Source organism: Excalfactoria chinensis, chromosome Z (assembly GCF_039878825.1).
Source record: "Excalfactoria chinensis isolate bCotChi1 chromosome Z, bCotChi1.hap2, whole genome shotgun sequence".
NCBI classification, from domain to species: Eukaryota; Metazoa; Chordata; class Aves; order Galliformes; family Phasianidae; genus Excalfactoria; species Excalfactoria chinensis.
The window spans coordinates 16,095,804-16,110,318 of NC_092857.1; the positions used below are offsets into that span (position 1 = coordinate 16,095,804).

At 41.6% G+C, this 14,515-nt stretch overlaps 1 protein-coding gene across 1 annotated transcript; it reads right to left on the minus strand.

Annotated features, from left to right (window-relative positions):
• Positions 1 to 5,834: 5,834 nt before the first annotated feature.
• On the minus strand, positions 5,835 to 14,268 carry ESM1 (endothelial cell specific molecule 1). The gene is made up of 3 exons (XM_072360191.1): positions 13,801 to 14,268; positions 10,090 to 10,245; positions 5,835 to 7,916 (listed from the first exon to the last, which is right to left on the minus strand). Exons 1-3 carry the CDS (start codon positions 14,099 to 14,101, stop codon positions 7,816 to 7,818), a joined length of 558 nt encoding a protein of 185 aa, XP_072216292.1. The 5' UTR covers positions 14,102 to 14,268; the 3' UTR covers positions 5,835 to 7,815.
• Positions 14,269 to 14,515: the final 247 nt, after the last annotated feature.

A 14,515-nucleotide genomic window follows, 5' to 3' on the forward strand; every position in this document is an offset into this window, starting at 1 on the left:
GAAGGCTATTTTTGACACAACAATTTGGTGACACATCAACGACGAAATAAAGTGTCCCAAGAATGAATTTTTATCCAGAACACAGAAGAGGCCAATGTCTGGCCACTGAGTTGGTTATAGGCTCAGTCCTTTGTGGATAGTTGGAGTAACTTCTTTTCCCCTCCCATTAATTCCAGTCAGTGCCACACCACTTGGCACTCGGCTGCAGCTTGCCCCTTAGCTTCTATTTAGGCAGCTTTATAGCCTGGTCCTTTATTTTTGTTTATGAGACTACCACAAAGTTAAGAGCCCAAGGAAAAGGAGTTTTAAAATGAAGTGACTGGTAACCACCCACCACTTTGCAAACTCGTCCATGAGGAGATTCATCTGGGACTCTACACAGAAAAAAAAGTAGCAAGAGGAAAACAGGGGTTGCAGCCCCTAATGTTGAGTTGCTAATGTGCTGTGGACTACTGGGAGGCTTATGGGGCCCACATCAAAGAATGAACGCAGTGGAGCCAGAGGCTGAGGCCGGATGGTGCTTCTTTCCCAAAAAGAGCAACTTCAAATAGAAGAAAATTGAGGGCTTCACAGAAGCCCTCCTCTCTTGGGCTAAAATGTGTGAGAAAATGCAGACAAGCCACCTGTTCATGAAGTGACAAGACTAGGTCTGCCCAACTTCTTCCCTCACAGCCAAGTCTTTTCAGGCTATTCTGCAGCACAGCCCAAGCATCTCTGCCACCTACACTAGTAAGTTCCTCCATGGATGGTCCCCTGCTGTCTTGGTTATGCTCAACCTGCGTGTGGATAAATATAGCTGATCCATCATCCAGTGCCACCAAAGGTAATGCTGTAGTAACATCAGAGAAGCTTTGACCTGGCTTCTAGCTCCTGAAGAGGTTATGAGAAGAAGACTGCCAGTTTGGATGGATGTTAGGGGGCTAAAAGTCATTATGAAGAGATTACTGAGCTAGATGGATTTTCATCCTGATCTAACATGTTCATTTTCACTCTTAAATTATGTTGTTCCCTATGATGAGCAACAGCACAGAAAGATGGCTTTACCTTAGATAATGTCAGAGCTGAGACCAGTTAGCATACACTTCATATTTGATGTTAACAGATTTCTGGCATCCCAGTATTTGCCCTTATAATTTGGACAATTAAGTGTGTGCCTTCCCTGGCAGTAAGTAAAAGCTTTTAAAGTGGTGTAAAGAAAGATTCAGGTCACTTTCACCGTTCATCCCTTACTCTGGAGTTACATCTACTGTTGGCCAGCATCAACAACGACAACATAAGCTTTCGGTTTCTCTTGGGAACCCAAATCCCAGAAATAATTGGACCATTTTCAAAATCTTCAAAGATTTGTATAGTCTTTTTTTTTTTTTTTTTTTTTTTTTTAATGACAACTTTTGGACTGTACAAGTGGCTAGTGGCTTCTGAACTGCTGGATGCACACTAGCAAGCCTACCCCTGCAATTAAACTGATTGGAAAACAAAGTCTCCACCTTGATATCTCTGTCTCTGTCCCTTTTCAGACATCAACTGATGTTACTAATTCATTCTGAATAGGTCCTAGCCTGCTAAATGTGAGATCTGCAATATAGTTTAAAGGGCAATAATATCTCCTGTTCTAAAACAAGCAGATTCATAGAATCATAGAATCATGCCCCTATGGGTATAGGCTGAAATACCCAGGCTCTACAGCTTGGAGAATAGAAAACTCCAAGGTGACCTCATAACACCCTTCCAGTACCTGAAGGGGGTCCTCAGGGAAACAGGGGAGAGACTTTTTATATGGGAAGGTAGTGACAGGATGAGGGGAAATTGCTGTAAATTGGACAAGTGTAGATATTAGGAAGATATTAGGAAGAAATTCTTTACTGTGAGGGTGGTGAAATACTGGAACAGGTTGCTCAGCAAGGCTGTGGATGTCCCCTCCTCAGAGGCTGGATGGGACTTAGAGCAGTCTGGTCTGGAGGCAGATGTTCCTGCCTAATCATAAAATGACTTGAGTTGAAAGAGACACTAAAGCTCACCTAGCCCCAGTCCACCTGCCCTTGACTAATTGCAAATCACCAGCTCAGGCTGCCCAGCACTCCATCTAATCTGGCCTCGGACATCTCTAGGGACAGGACATCCACAGTTTCTCTGGGCAGCCCGTACCTGTGTTTCACAGCCCTCTGAGTGAAAAATTTATTCCTAATATATAATCAAAATTTCCCCTTCTTTAGTTTAAGGTCTTTCCTCTTGGTCTTGTCATTATCAGACCTTGTGAAAAAAAAGTTGGTCTCCCTCCTGCTTGTAAACGCCCTTCAAGTACTGGAAGGACACAGTGAGGTTTTCCTTTCTCCCTTTCTTAATAATGGAAGAGATGTTTCCCTTCCTCCTGTCATCAAGGATTTTGCCTGACAGACACAACTTTTCAGATGAGCATAAGACTGTGAATAAATCAACGTATAAATAAGAATAGGAAAAAATGCTTCTTTATAGCACACTGTTTTGAAGCAAGAGTCCATTTTTATTCCTTCCTTTATTAAATGCCATCCTGGAACTTTGGTGTTGGTCTGGAGCAGTTGTTTCTTGGGTGAGAAGAGGATGAGGACATACCAAGGGCAAGCTTGCATTCTCTTTGTTTGCTGCTATTTACTTATGCTTACAAAGGCTTATAATGTTCAAAGCTGAAAAGTAGCAGTGTAAATTTCCTAAATGCCTTCAGAAAACCAAGAACTCAAGCACTGCTAATAGAAACATGAGTTCCTGAAACTGGACAGCACTGCTTGGGTTTCCTTTGAAAAAAAAAAAAAAAAAAAAAAAAAAAAAAAAAAAAAAGGAAAAAAAGGGAAAAAAAATGGCCAAATGCCTGAAGTATGTAAGAAGGAGCTGTACAGGAGTTAAAGGGAAGCTGCATAGGAAGCAAAGCAGAGCCCGAAATAAAAAGCGGGAACAGAAAACTAAAAATAACAAACAGGAAAGTGTGACACAGCTGCAAGGGCTCTTGTCCATTCTCCCTCAGCATTGTACCTTTTTTTTCAGGAACATACTAATATTGTGTTTGGATTTCAATGGCATTCCAATCTATTATTTGTTCTTCAAAAATAGATGTTTCTCTTGTGAGGAGGAAAGATTTTTTCAAGTCATGTTCATATGATTTCAGTTGTCCTAATTTACCAAATAATGCTTTTGTCAACTGGTGCTTGCGGGGAGCAGGAGGACTGCGCAAATTATGTTGATTCAAGAAAAACTCAACTCAACCTCCTTAGGACAGTGAAGATCAGATAGTACATACTTAACAGTTGCTCTTATTTTCAGGTGAGTATTTTTGTGATGGTTTTAAAAGTAAGTAAGGATCCAGCACACAAGTGGGAGTTGTGGCTGCTCTGGGAGGGGATCAGGGAGGATCAGGAGCACAAAGTACTGAGGAAATCTCTGTCTTATTCCTCATCCAAACACAAGTTTGTTTGTTTACACAGAGGATCTTGCCTGCCCCACAAGTGCACAAAGTGCTGCTTGAGAGAGAGGAAGCAATGTTTCAGCTTTCAGAGTTCTTGCTTTATTGATGCTTATGTAATTGTTATGCTTGTTCATTCTGCAAAAACTAAACTGTGCATCTCGATTTTGCATCATCATTGGCTGCCCAGAACATAAATACAAAAATGACTCTTTTGAATGGTGCTAGTGCCTATTCTGGGAGAGCAAGAAGGAGAGAACATGCAATTTGTCAGCCTAAGGGTAGTCCGGGACAGTCACAAACCCCAAAGGAAACCACATTTAAGACCTGCCCAATGGGGATCATGGCGTCTGTCAAGTTATCAGTTCCAACTTGTAAAATTCCTATTTTCAATAGACACAACAAAAACAGGAAATATTTACCAACTCTGCAGGTGTCAGGAAATACCTTTAAAATGCTGCTGTGGCTTGACAGTCCAGTTAAATAAATATCAAGCTTATACAAAGGGGACAATAAATACATTTCATTTAAAACATATTCTTCAGTGTGTTTGCTCTAATACATATGTCTCAGCAGATCACAGAGGCAAATCTGTATTGTTAATTACAGATGTGATTAAACAGTGACATGTTTAATCCCCATACCCTAGGAAATGGCCACAAGTTGTATCAAAGGAGGTTTAGATTAGACATAAAAAAAACCTTTTTCTCTTGAAGAGTGGTCAGGCACTGGAATGGCTGCCCAGGGAGGTGGTGGAGTTGCCATCCCTGGCAGTCTTCAAGGGGCATTTTGGATGAGGAGCTGTGAGATATGGTTTAGTGGCTTGTGGTAGCTATGGTGATGAGAGGACAGTTGCATTAGATGATTTTGTATGTCCTTTCCAACCTTGTGATTCTGTGATTCTATGTGTCACAACACTTGTGTGAATGAGAAACAACAGGAAAGTACACTGAAGATGTTTTGTGCAGTTGATGCTGATACAAATGCCTGTCATTAAAATCAGTCTACACTGGTAATGTGTTCTTTGTATTATTTGAAAGGTGGATGGGATGTATCTGACTGTATCCGAGTCTTTTATATTCCTCTGCATATTTCAAATGTCATACTAAAGCATATGATGATATATTCTTTGTACTGTAGTGGTGCCTGCAACATCCTATAATGCAGTATAATAGAACATATGTTGCACTGTGTTGCAACATAGTCCTTACCACTGGACCTGCCCACCAAATATAAAGATGTACTGCATATGTTTCCCGTTTACTCTTTAATAGTTGGAAAAATATGTTGGGAAAATTACTTGAAATGATACCTGTTTTCCCAACATGCTGTTACTGGAAATAAGGTCCCACTAAAACCAAATCTATAATCTATTTGACCCAAGAACGTTATGTGATTATCCATCTTATGCATTTTAGCCCAGGAAGGAGAACATCTATATCTAAATTCAGGATTATGATGGAAGGAAAGTTCATCTAAAAAAGAATGAAACATGCAGGGCTAGGTAAAGAAAATAAGAGAAGTCTATGAAATTCCACACCTGAATATATCAGGGAAGAGACCTAGAGAGTGCAGTGTGAAGCAGGAACAGATGTGAGAGGAGAGGGTGGAAAATACAGAGGAAGGTTAAGAGCGTTTGTTCCCATAATAATCCTTTCATCATTTGCATTATTTCCTTTATCAGTGTAATCCCATTGCCACTAGTAACAATAGATAGAAGTTTGAAAGAATGATGAATGACTTTTCTTCCATCATAATTTTATGTTGGAACCTATTCTGTGTGGAGCAATCTATCACTGTAATCACCAGTCACTGTAGTACCAATGGTAATGGGAGGACAGTTGGACTAGATGATCCTGTAGGTCCTTCCAAACCTTGTAATTCTATGATTCGGTGACCAGGGTAGCTGAGGAAATGCAAAAGCATTTTGTAAATTGGATGGAATTCAGAAGAAAACATACCAAAGAAGTCTGCAGATGTCCCACTCCTTCTTCTCCATTCATCTTTTACTTGCCTCTTGTGAATCCACAGGCTATAACCATTTGGCAAATCAAATTCCTGGACATCAAGAGGTCTCCCAAGTGTGTTCTGTTCTGTGCTCAGGGGTAAGCCAGGGAGCGACTTTCGCCAGGAGACAACCTGGGCCCAGCCACCTAGTTGTGTAGGTGAAGATGGTGGGAAGGCAAGGACACAAGCCACTTGGGCACAAAGTCGCTCTGGACACAGGCCATTCCCTTGGCTTACCTTGGCTTCAGCAAAAAAAGTCCCTAGCAAATTCACCAAGTGGATAAAGACACTGTGAAATCGTTTCTATGGATTTAGGAATAAAACTGTACCTAGTCTGCAGGTACAGGCTATGCAGTCACCAGCAGTATTATTGTTAATGGATAAACACAACGGTGATGCTTTCAGGTGTTTTTTATTGAACAATAATAACACATACTTTTTAAAATCAACCAGCTTATTTGATTTACATTCAAGAACATCATTTATGACACTTGTAAAACAACAATAACATATGCAAATATTTACTACACTCTTTAAATAATGCAATTCAGTCTGCTAAAAGAGCATGGATTGGATTCTGCTCTCACTGAAACTGTCAGAAGATGGCTTTTGATATCAATAGAAGAGTATGGATGCATTTTCCTATAAATATCCCACCACAGGACTTCTCCCTCTCAGTTCCAGACCTTCAGTACAGGTTAAAATGTGCTATCTGCTAGTTTGAGATTTTTACTTCCTGGATTATCGTGGACCCATGCTGCCATATTGACGTTTGAAGTCCCTGGTGGACACCGTCCTTTTGCTCTGACACAATGTGACTCAGCATTTCCCTCTCAGGTAAGCAACCTGCTTTCACTGAAGCTGGCTTTGGATCAAGGTCTGGACTTCTTAAAGGCTTCAGAGTTTCTCTTGGTGGTAGTTATAAGGTAAATTTTCAGATCCTGCTCAAGACCTTGGCAGCAGTACTCCGTGCTCCTTCTTTCACTGAAGTCACTGTCAAAGCTCATATTTTTTTCAAGGCGAATATGCAATTCAATTCAAAGTGCATTTCCATTGAGAGTTTTCTGTCTTAGGAGACAGTTTGGAACTCATGCATCACAGGTTCATTCTGTTACTCTACATTCACTTCCTTTATCTGAAGATCCAGTCATTTCCAAACATATTAGAAAACCTATCTTCGTGTGGCATTTTGTGCTACAAATATATAATCCAGTTCGGATTGAAGGATGGATGCTGCCAGTTCCCAAAACACGCTGACATATATAAATTATACTGACTAAAATGGGGATGCTTCCTCATGCATGTAAGAGATGAAGGGCTGGACATCAAAGCATCACAGAATCCCAGAATGGCTGAGGTTGGAAGGGACCTCTGGAGGTTGCCTGGACCAACCCCTGCTCCAGCAGGGTCACCTGGAACTCTGTGAGCTGTAGCTGCCCTCTGTTAACTGAGAGTCCAAGTTTTCCCTATATCTGATTGGATGAGCTCCAGCAGAGTGGCAGCTGAGCAGCAGCCCATAATGAGGACAGAGAAAATGAGCGTCCATTTACTGGCCTCTGACCTTGGGCCTGCTCTTCCCCAGCAAACTGAGGCATTGCTCTAACAGCACCAAAACAGCTGTTTTATAGAAGCATACACATTTAAATAATGCCAAGCAAATTCTTGTCTGATTCTTCTCTGTATATCAGTATAATTTACTGAGTACACTTTTCTTTCTATGGAATTTAATTTCAGAAGTCCACCTAAATATTGTATATGCCCGCAGTGTTTAAGCAAAGTTCTTCATGATATACAGATGTAACTGTTTTCTCCCTGAAAAAAAGGCATATTTATCTCCAAGCAATTGTCACCAAACTTCCAAGAAGCAGAAAATTACCAATGACTAACACTGGTTTATTTAATTCACACTGTTGGGCTCCTATGTTGTTATTATTCTGTCAGTGTGACTCAGGGGCATTTCTTTCTATCCTGGGATTTGTTGACATCCATTTTTATTACCTTGGCTCCACACCCATGGTTTCATTCACCCGAACGGTTAATGGAATTCAGTGAGAGCATTCCTGGGCTGAGGCTGCAAAAATGGGCTTTTGATATTATTTAAATGAATTGTGCTCTTTTTTTCAATATTACTATACATTCAGAGATCCCCAATGTTTCTTTCTTCAAATACTTATCAAAACAAATATCAAAAATCATATACACTGTACAGTCTATTTTTAAGTAAACATTTTTCTCATGAAAAACAGAATCACAATTGGCTTGCGGAGGTTACATTTTCATATGCTATAGATTTACTTTGTTCTTAAAGTGTGTTGTTGCATATTCAATAATCTGTGAGAAATGTGTTCTTTTGAAAGTCTTATTAGCACAAGTAAATATCAGCGAGGATTTAGCCACTTCATCACCGGGGTGCGAATTGCTTTCTCCTTAACAAATTCCTCTTTTACAGAGTTGCCATCCCCTGATGCCATGTCGTTATCTGAAAACAGAGTAATAAAGTAGATTTCATGGAAATGAGATGATTAGAATAGTTTCCTACAGCAACGTCTCTGGTTTTAGGAGCATTTCAGAAAAGTCTCAGCTGACAATGGTTTTGTAGGAATTCATCTGAATGCTGCCAGTTATCTGGTCACAGTATTTCTGCCAAATTATGGAATAAGACAGATGTGCCTTCTAATAGTCTAAGCAAAAAGCAGGTGATATGAGTTTGCTTTCCAGCTCTCACTGTAATGCTCAAACATGATATGGAACCTGAGCTACGCTCAGACAGAGGCCAGCTGGCATGCAACAGCTCAGTTCATGCCGTTAGGCTCTCTTACAAAAAAAAAAAAAAAAAAGGTAAAAGGTAAAATAGTAAAATATATCTAGTTTGCCTACTGGAAGTGGTTCCTGGCTCATGCTGATTCCTGAGCTGCAGCCGAGGTTGCTTGGCAGGGATTGCTGGCCCAGGGCAATGTGTGGCAGCCACTACCCTACTGTTTGATAGGGAAGGCAACCACACTGTGATTCACAGAAACACACTCTGGAAGCCTAAAATTCCTCAGGGTAAATGTAGGCATAATGCCTTCATGGAATACATGGGCCAGAAATACCCAATTAAAATACAGAAGCATCCACAGCTGTTTTAATTAGCCAAGGATCTGCTCTGAATTATACAGCCACCTCTGAATACCAGTGCTAAATGAAACCCTGTGTGATCATCCCATGAGGCACTATGTGCAGAGCACCTGATCTACATCCATCCCACTTTTGAGGGCTCTATGTCAGCGTAACATTTGCATGGGTAAAAAAGTCCCACTTGTTTCCATGGGGTAAGAATTTCATCCTGGCTGGGAGAAAACAATATGCACTGAGGGTGTAGAAGGTTTGGGACAAAAGTGAGGGAAAGGACTGGAGGCATTAATGAAAAAGGAAGCTCTGGAATGTAATGTAAGTATGGTATCTGGAATGCATCTGAAAAATAAACTAAGTAAAGTAAAAAGCAAGGAATATTTTCTTAATGATATTTTAGTGTGTCACCCCCTCACCCCAACCCATCATTACAAAACAACAACAACAACAACAAAAACTGAAAAGGTGAAAGAACAAAATCACAAAGGAAAATCAGTCAGGATCAGGACTGATCCATCTTTCAGAGTGTTCTGAATAATCACTTTAAATATAGTACAGGCATAAGGTCAAGCAGTTTGTTACTGTCTAAGCTTTTCTAAACAGGGGGTGGAAGAAACGTGACAGGTATCAATGCTAAAAGCTCTGGATAGCTAAAAATAGCAAAAGAAAAATCAAAACCAGGCAAGAAAACTGCTGTTTAAGGAGAAATGAAATTCAAAGCATCTGGGGTGAAATCCCAGAGCAGCCACCAGTAGATCTAGCATTAAAATTCTGATATTTATTTAAAATCTTTGCACTAGTATTCATTTTGACTGGTACTTGTGTTTAAGGTAAGTATTGTTTGGTATACCTCAGTATCATCAAAAAAATAAACAAAATGGCATGAAAAGTTAATGCCAGCTTTAAAAAATGCAGCATTCGCTTCCTCCCTCCTCAAATATTTCAGTTTTCCATATGTTCTTGTTTTGTTTTGTTTTGTTTTGTTTTGTTTTGTTTTGTTTCCAAATAAAAATATGTCTGGAAAGATCTGCTACAAGTTTCAGACACAATCCTAAACATCAGAACTTATTCCAGAAGCATTGTGATTAATAACTAAACTAAAGCATTTTGTTAAACAGGCCACTGACATCTAGAAGTGTAGAATGCTCTGTCTTCAAGGGGAAAAAATACGTTAATTTTACCATATATTAGCTGACAGCGGCAATGTAATATAACAAAATCCTGTTTGGACTTCGTCTGAGCTGGCTGATTCAAGTCTGTGCATATCCTCCCATTGCACAGGTGACATTGCACTCTTAGTGCACTCAACAGCTGCAAAGAATTTCACGCATGTTAGGATTCCTGAATGTTTTTACCATGTGTTACCACTCACCTAATACCTTGCCTTACGTTAAGGGACCTGCCAATTGGGGGAAGCCTTCTGCTGTTAGCTCTTTACACAGCTCCACTGAGGTACAACCTCATGCAGAGCACACACAGCATGCCAGTAGATCATGTGCAAGAAGATTTCTGCTGAAATCAGCAGCCCCAGCAGGCCTTACCTGTATGAGAAATTATTTTTCGTCGATTTGGAGGCTTTGAAGCAGACAGTTGAAAAAATGGGAACTTCAGACACTTCCCAGTGACTCTGTCACAGATGCCAGATGGACAGTTGCAAGTTTTCCTGCACTCCATGCCATAGGTACCGTAGGGACATTCTGAAATAAAAAGCAATATAGCAAAGTATTCTTCAGTCATTGAGGTGAGCTACCAGTGCCCTCAATGGTTGGCCTGGCTACGTTGTTAGAAGTGGAAAACCTTTTAGTGGCAGCCAACTAAACCTAATGAAGGCATATGGGGATGCTGAACATTTTATACAGGTATTTTCAAGTTTTAACAATCACAGATTTTCCTTTCTGCGTGTTATACACATTATATACATCATTCTCTTTCCTGTAGCTTGTTTATAATGTGCTAGTCTTCACTGTAGTTTTTAAAATGCAAATAGAAGGCAATTTGTGCACATGAATATGCAGTTATCAAGGCTGTCCTTAGATGTTTAACACTGCATTTAGAAAAGAATACTTCAGAAAGCTTTTGAGTTCTGTTCTTGGGCATAAGATCACTGGGTCTGGAAGATTTGCAGACTTGCTTGGGGTGCAGAAGGCCACAGGGAGCTCTCCAGGGTGGCAGCATGTCCTCACATCCCCAGACATGGGGAGCACTCCTGGGAACATCCCAGTATACATGCAAAGAGCTCCCAGAAAGCGGTCTGCCTGCGTATGACAAATAGCAATCAGGTGCAGAGGATTTGCCCCATCCAGGGATGGACACAGATTGCATGATAGGGGATTACACGATGTGACCTTGCTACAGTGCATATTTTCCCAGAGTTGTGAGACCTGCTGTCACAGTCCTTGTCATCCTCTGTGTTGCTGTTCATATCTTTGCAGGACCAGAAGTCAAGAGGTAACAACGCAGAAACTCCAGTCCAAACATGCCATCCCCAGATGCCGTAGCAAGAGGTCACCTTCAGGGACATGTGGAGTGCGCCACGAGAAAGGTCTATATGTTCAGACTATCCTTTCCAACCCAGGAGCTGAATCCCAGAGTGTTTCCCATTCTAGCCCTTGAAGCAGATTAATCCTGTACTGGACCAAGGACACAGGTAGCCCAGGCTCCCACAGCCCCTCTCCACCCATCCCGTCCCCCCCCTCCCCCCACAGAAGGGCAACGGCCACAATTAGTGCTTATAATACCTCCCTGTCATGTTCTTCTGTTCTAGCCCGTTTTGAGCACTAGGACCTTCCAAGCCAGACCTGGTTTCCACACATTTAGCATCCCACAACAGGTTTATCCTTCTCTGACCAGTCTTCTCTTGAACCAATGCAAATATTTGGTTTTTCTATATAGCCTGGTGTATACGAAAAATCAGGAAAATTCCCCAAAATGAAGCCAACATTTTACAGTTCTCCGTGTACCCATCGGGCACTTTTCCAATAAGGAAAAGCACTGGAGATCCAACCAGTTCTCTGCTGGGCATTCCCTGCTGAGCATCACACAGTGAATCATCTTAGCTTGGAGGATCTCACCAAGTATTCACACACCTCCTTTCACATACAGCCTTTGATTTGCCGTTTGTCCACATAAAACAAAACCCAAGCCTTGTAAGAAGCAGTTTGTGTGTGCACAGTCCTCCCCGAAGGATGAGCAGGGCTGAGAGCACACATCCCATGAAGCCTTAATCCGTATGTTGTGAGTGCTCGGTTACTCAGCTCAGAAAGCAAAGCTGGGCACAAGGGAAAGGAAATTAGCCCAAATCCAAGGGACTATGCAATAACCCTGGCACTGATGATGCTCTTAAGATCTGACAAAAATGGGAGATTTTAGTCAATTTTGCAGTTTGTAAATTGTGTGTGGCAGGGACCTGCTCCTGCATAAATTACTAGATAGCTTGCAGTGATTTAAGGGAAGCAAGAGTAGATTCTCACTGTGACAGAAAGGTATCTTAGTAATAAAAGTGCAGAGCACCAGTCTTCATGGACTGTTTTGAATAATAATGACATTGCTGCTGATAAGAATATGGAAACCCTTACAGCACTTTTAAGATAAGAACCACAAACAACATGAATCAATACTCAGAGAGCTGCTCTGAAACACACTGTGCATTTTCTACAAATCCCAGAACTCAGACACTGAAGAACAGGGAGTTCAGGTTTTTTGTCCACTATCTAAAAATAAATTGGTCACAAGATATTAGAGAGAATCCAGTCTCCCTGACTCCAAGAATTAATGCAAATACAGAAGTCATTGAAATTAGTAGGTAATCTGCTAACATAGCTGTAAATGGATACCTAAGTTAAGAATACTTGTCCCTACACTTCGCCTGATGGCATTCACATAAGTACAGAAAGAGACTGTGTTGTCTCTGAGCAGAGATGAAAGAAAGAAATTAGAAATGAGCCCCGTAATATTAAGTGCAAATCTACCTATGGGCAATACAAGTCTTAAGTAGTAATTTACAACTTCTGCTCCAGTTAGGCATTTATTGAGAGTATTTTCTTTTGTTTGTTGGAATACTTTGTATTTTCAACAGTGCCTCCAAAATTCTGCGTCAAAGACTGAGATCTCATCTCCTTTAGCATTTCTTTTTCCATTTTTAAGTGTGCCATTGAAAGACATTCATTTGAGGATAGTAAAGAACTGTTCAAATAGCTGTTAGAATGATTTGAGGCTATGGTACCATGCACTACAATACTTTTAGTAAAATGAAGATCAGTCAGCTATCTCATGAAAGTAATTTTGGTGGGCACACCAAAGACATGGCACTTACGTGCAAATTCTACCCTTTAGAAACAAAATGAGGGTTTTGAATTTCACCCTCAAACATGCACATGCATTCACTTTCACATCCCTGTGTAAATAAATGCATGCTCTGTGTAAGTCAGCCTGAATGATTTTTGCAGTGCCTGGTCCTCAGTCATGCCTTTCACTATGATTATTAATACTCATAACATTTAACTGCCAAGACGCCTGTGTGTTTAAGGAAGTTATTCAGAGGCATATCTGTATCTACTCACTGAAGTGGCACACAAATGCAGGAAAACTCATTGCTTTCATGCTTTGTAAAGCATTATTATTAATGATTTATTTTAAAAGCTTTCTCCAACCTCTCATCAACCCAATTCCTTCTCTCCTTCAGAAGATTCTCATTTTTGCATGAAGCAATGATGCTCTTAGATGGATTCTGCCGAGCTGATGAGAGGTGCATCCCACCTGGCAGCAGCTGCAGGCAGAGGCAGCCCACACCCTCCCACTCCCCATCTCTTGCCACAGGGCTCTGCCTGCCCTGACTGCATCCCCAGAGCAGCTGAACACCTCACAGGCAGGAATGAATAAGGCACAACGTCCTCTGGCAAGGTTGGATACACAGGATTAAGGTCTTTGCATGCCACACAAAGCCACCCTCAGCTCAGCAAAGGGGTCAGGTCAGCTCCTGAGTCACCAAAGTCTCAACCACAATTCTTATCATCTCTGCACACAACCCATCCGTCCTTCCTCACAGATGTCCCTGATCCCAAACAATGCTCTACCATCAGTAATCCTGGCCCCTCCTACATGTAACACCTTTTGATAAAGGCAGGTATCTCCCACTTTCCTCTTGGCTAAGAGCTGAGTTTGAAAAATCTCCTTTTAGACCTTCCAGGCAGGAGGCTACACGTAGGCTGCTGTCAAATCACCACAGTGGGTGCATGCATTGTGAAGGTCATTACCTTTGCAGATACCAAATTCATCACCAAAGTCATCCTCCTCAGTGTAAAATTGGCACTTCAGCCCCGGGCCGCACTTGACACCATCCATACCCGAGACTGTGCGATAGCACGTCTCGCCCAGCGCTGCTGCGCACACCCGGCAGCAGCCGCAGTCGTCCAGCACCGTCCGCTTACAGCGCAAGGTGCTTTTGCATGCATTACTGTCACAAGGCTCGGGGCAATCGACCGCATATTTCGCACTCCAAGCAGCTCCAGCGTGTGCAGGCATTAGGAGGAGTGTGAGCAACAGGAAGCCCTTCATGTCTCGCAGGGGTCAACGCTCGGTCCCAGGGAGCAGGTTGCAGTGTTCAGCCCAGCGTCTGGTGCAGAAGGAAGCAGCGGCACAGAATCCAAAGCAGTAGCTGCACACATCAGCCTACAAGTTTATGAGCTTTATACAGCGTGTTGCCCACATGCTGTACCGTCGTCAGCTTCCTCAATCCGGCAGCGCTGCTCCTGCCAGCCTCCCTTGTTTCAGTTTATGAAATCCAGGATGAAGGTTGGATTAGCACTCTACTGCCATCCAGGAATTGAAAAGCCTGAGCTGATGTAATCTGTTATGTTTAGTTGGTTGTTTTGCATGAGGACTGAAAACTCTCACATCCGTCTCAAATGCTCAAGGACGACTGCCAAAAGGAAAAAAAAAAAAAAAGAAAAGAAAAAAGAAAAAAGAAAA

Coding starts and splice junctions, on each gene's coding strand:
- ESM1 (XM_072360191.1), bottom strand. CDS start 14,101: ATGAAGGGCTTCCTGTTGCTCACACTCCTCCTAATGCCTGCACACGCT. Junction 10,246..13,800: donor TGAATTTGGTATCTGCAAAG/GTAATGACCTTC, acceptor TTTTTATTTCAG/AATGTCCCTACGGTACCTAT. Junction 7,917..10,089: donor AAAAATAATTTCTCATACAG/GTAAGGCCTGCT, acceptor CTCTGTTTTCAG/ATAACGACATGGCATCAGGG.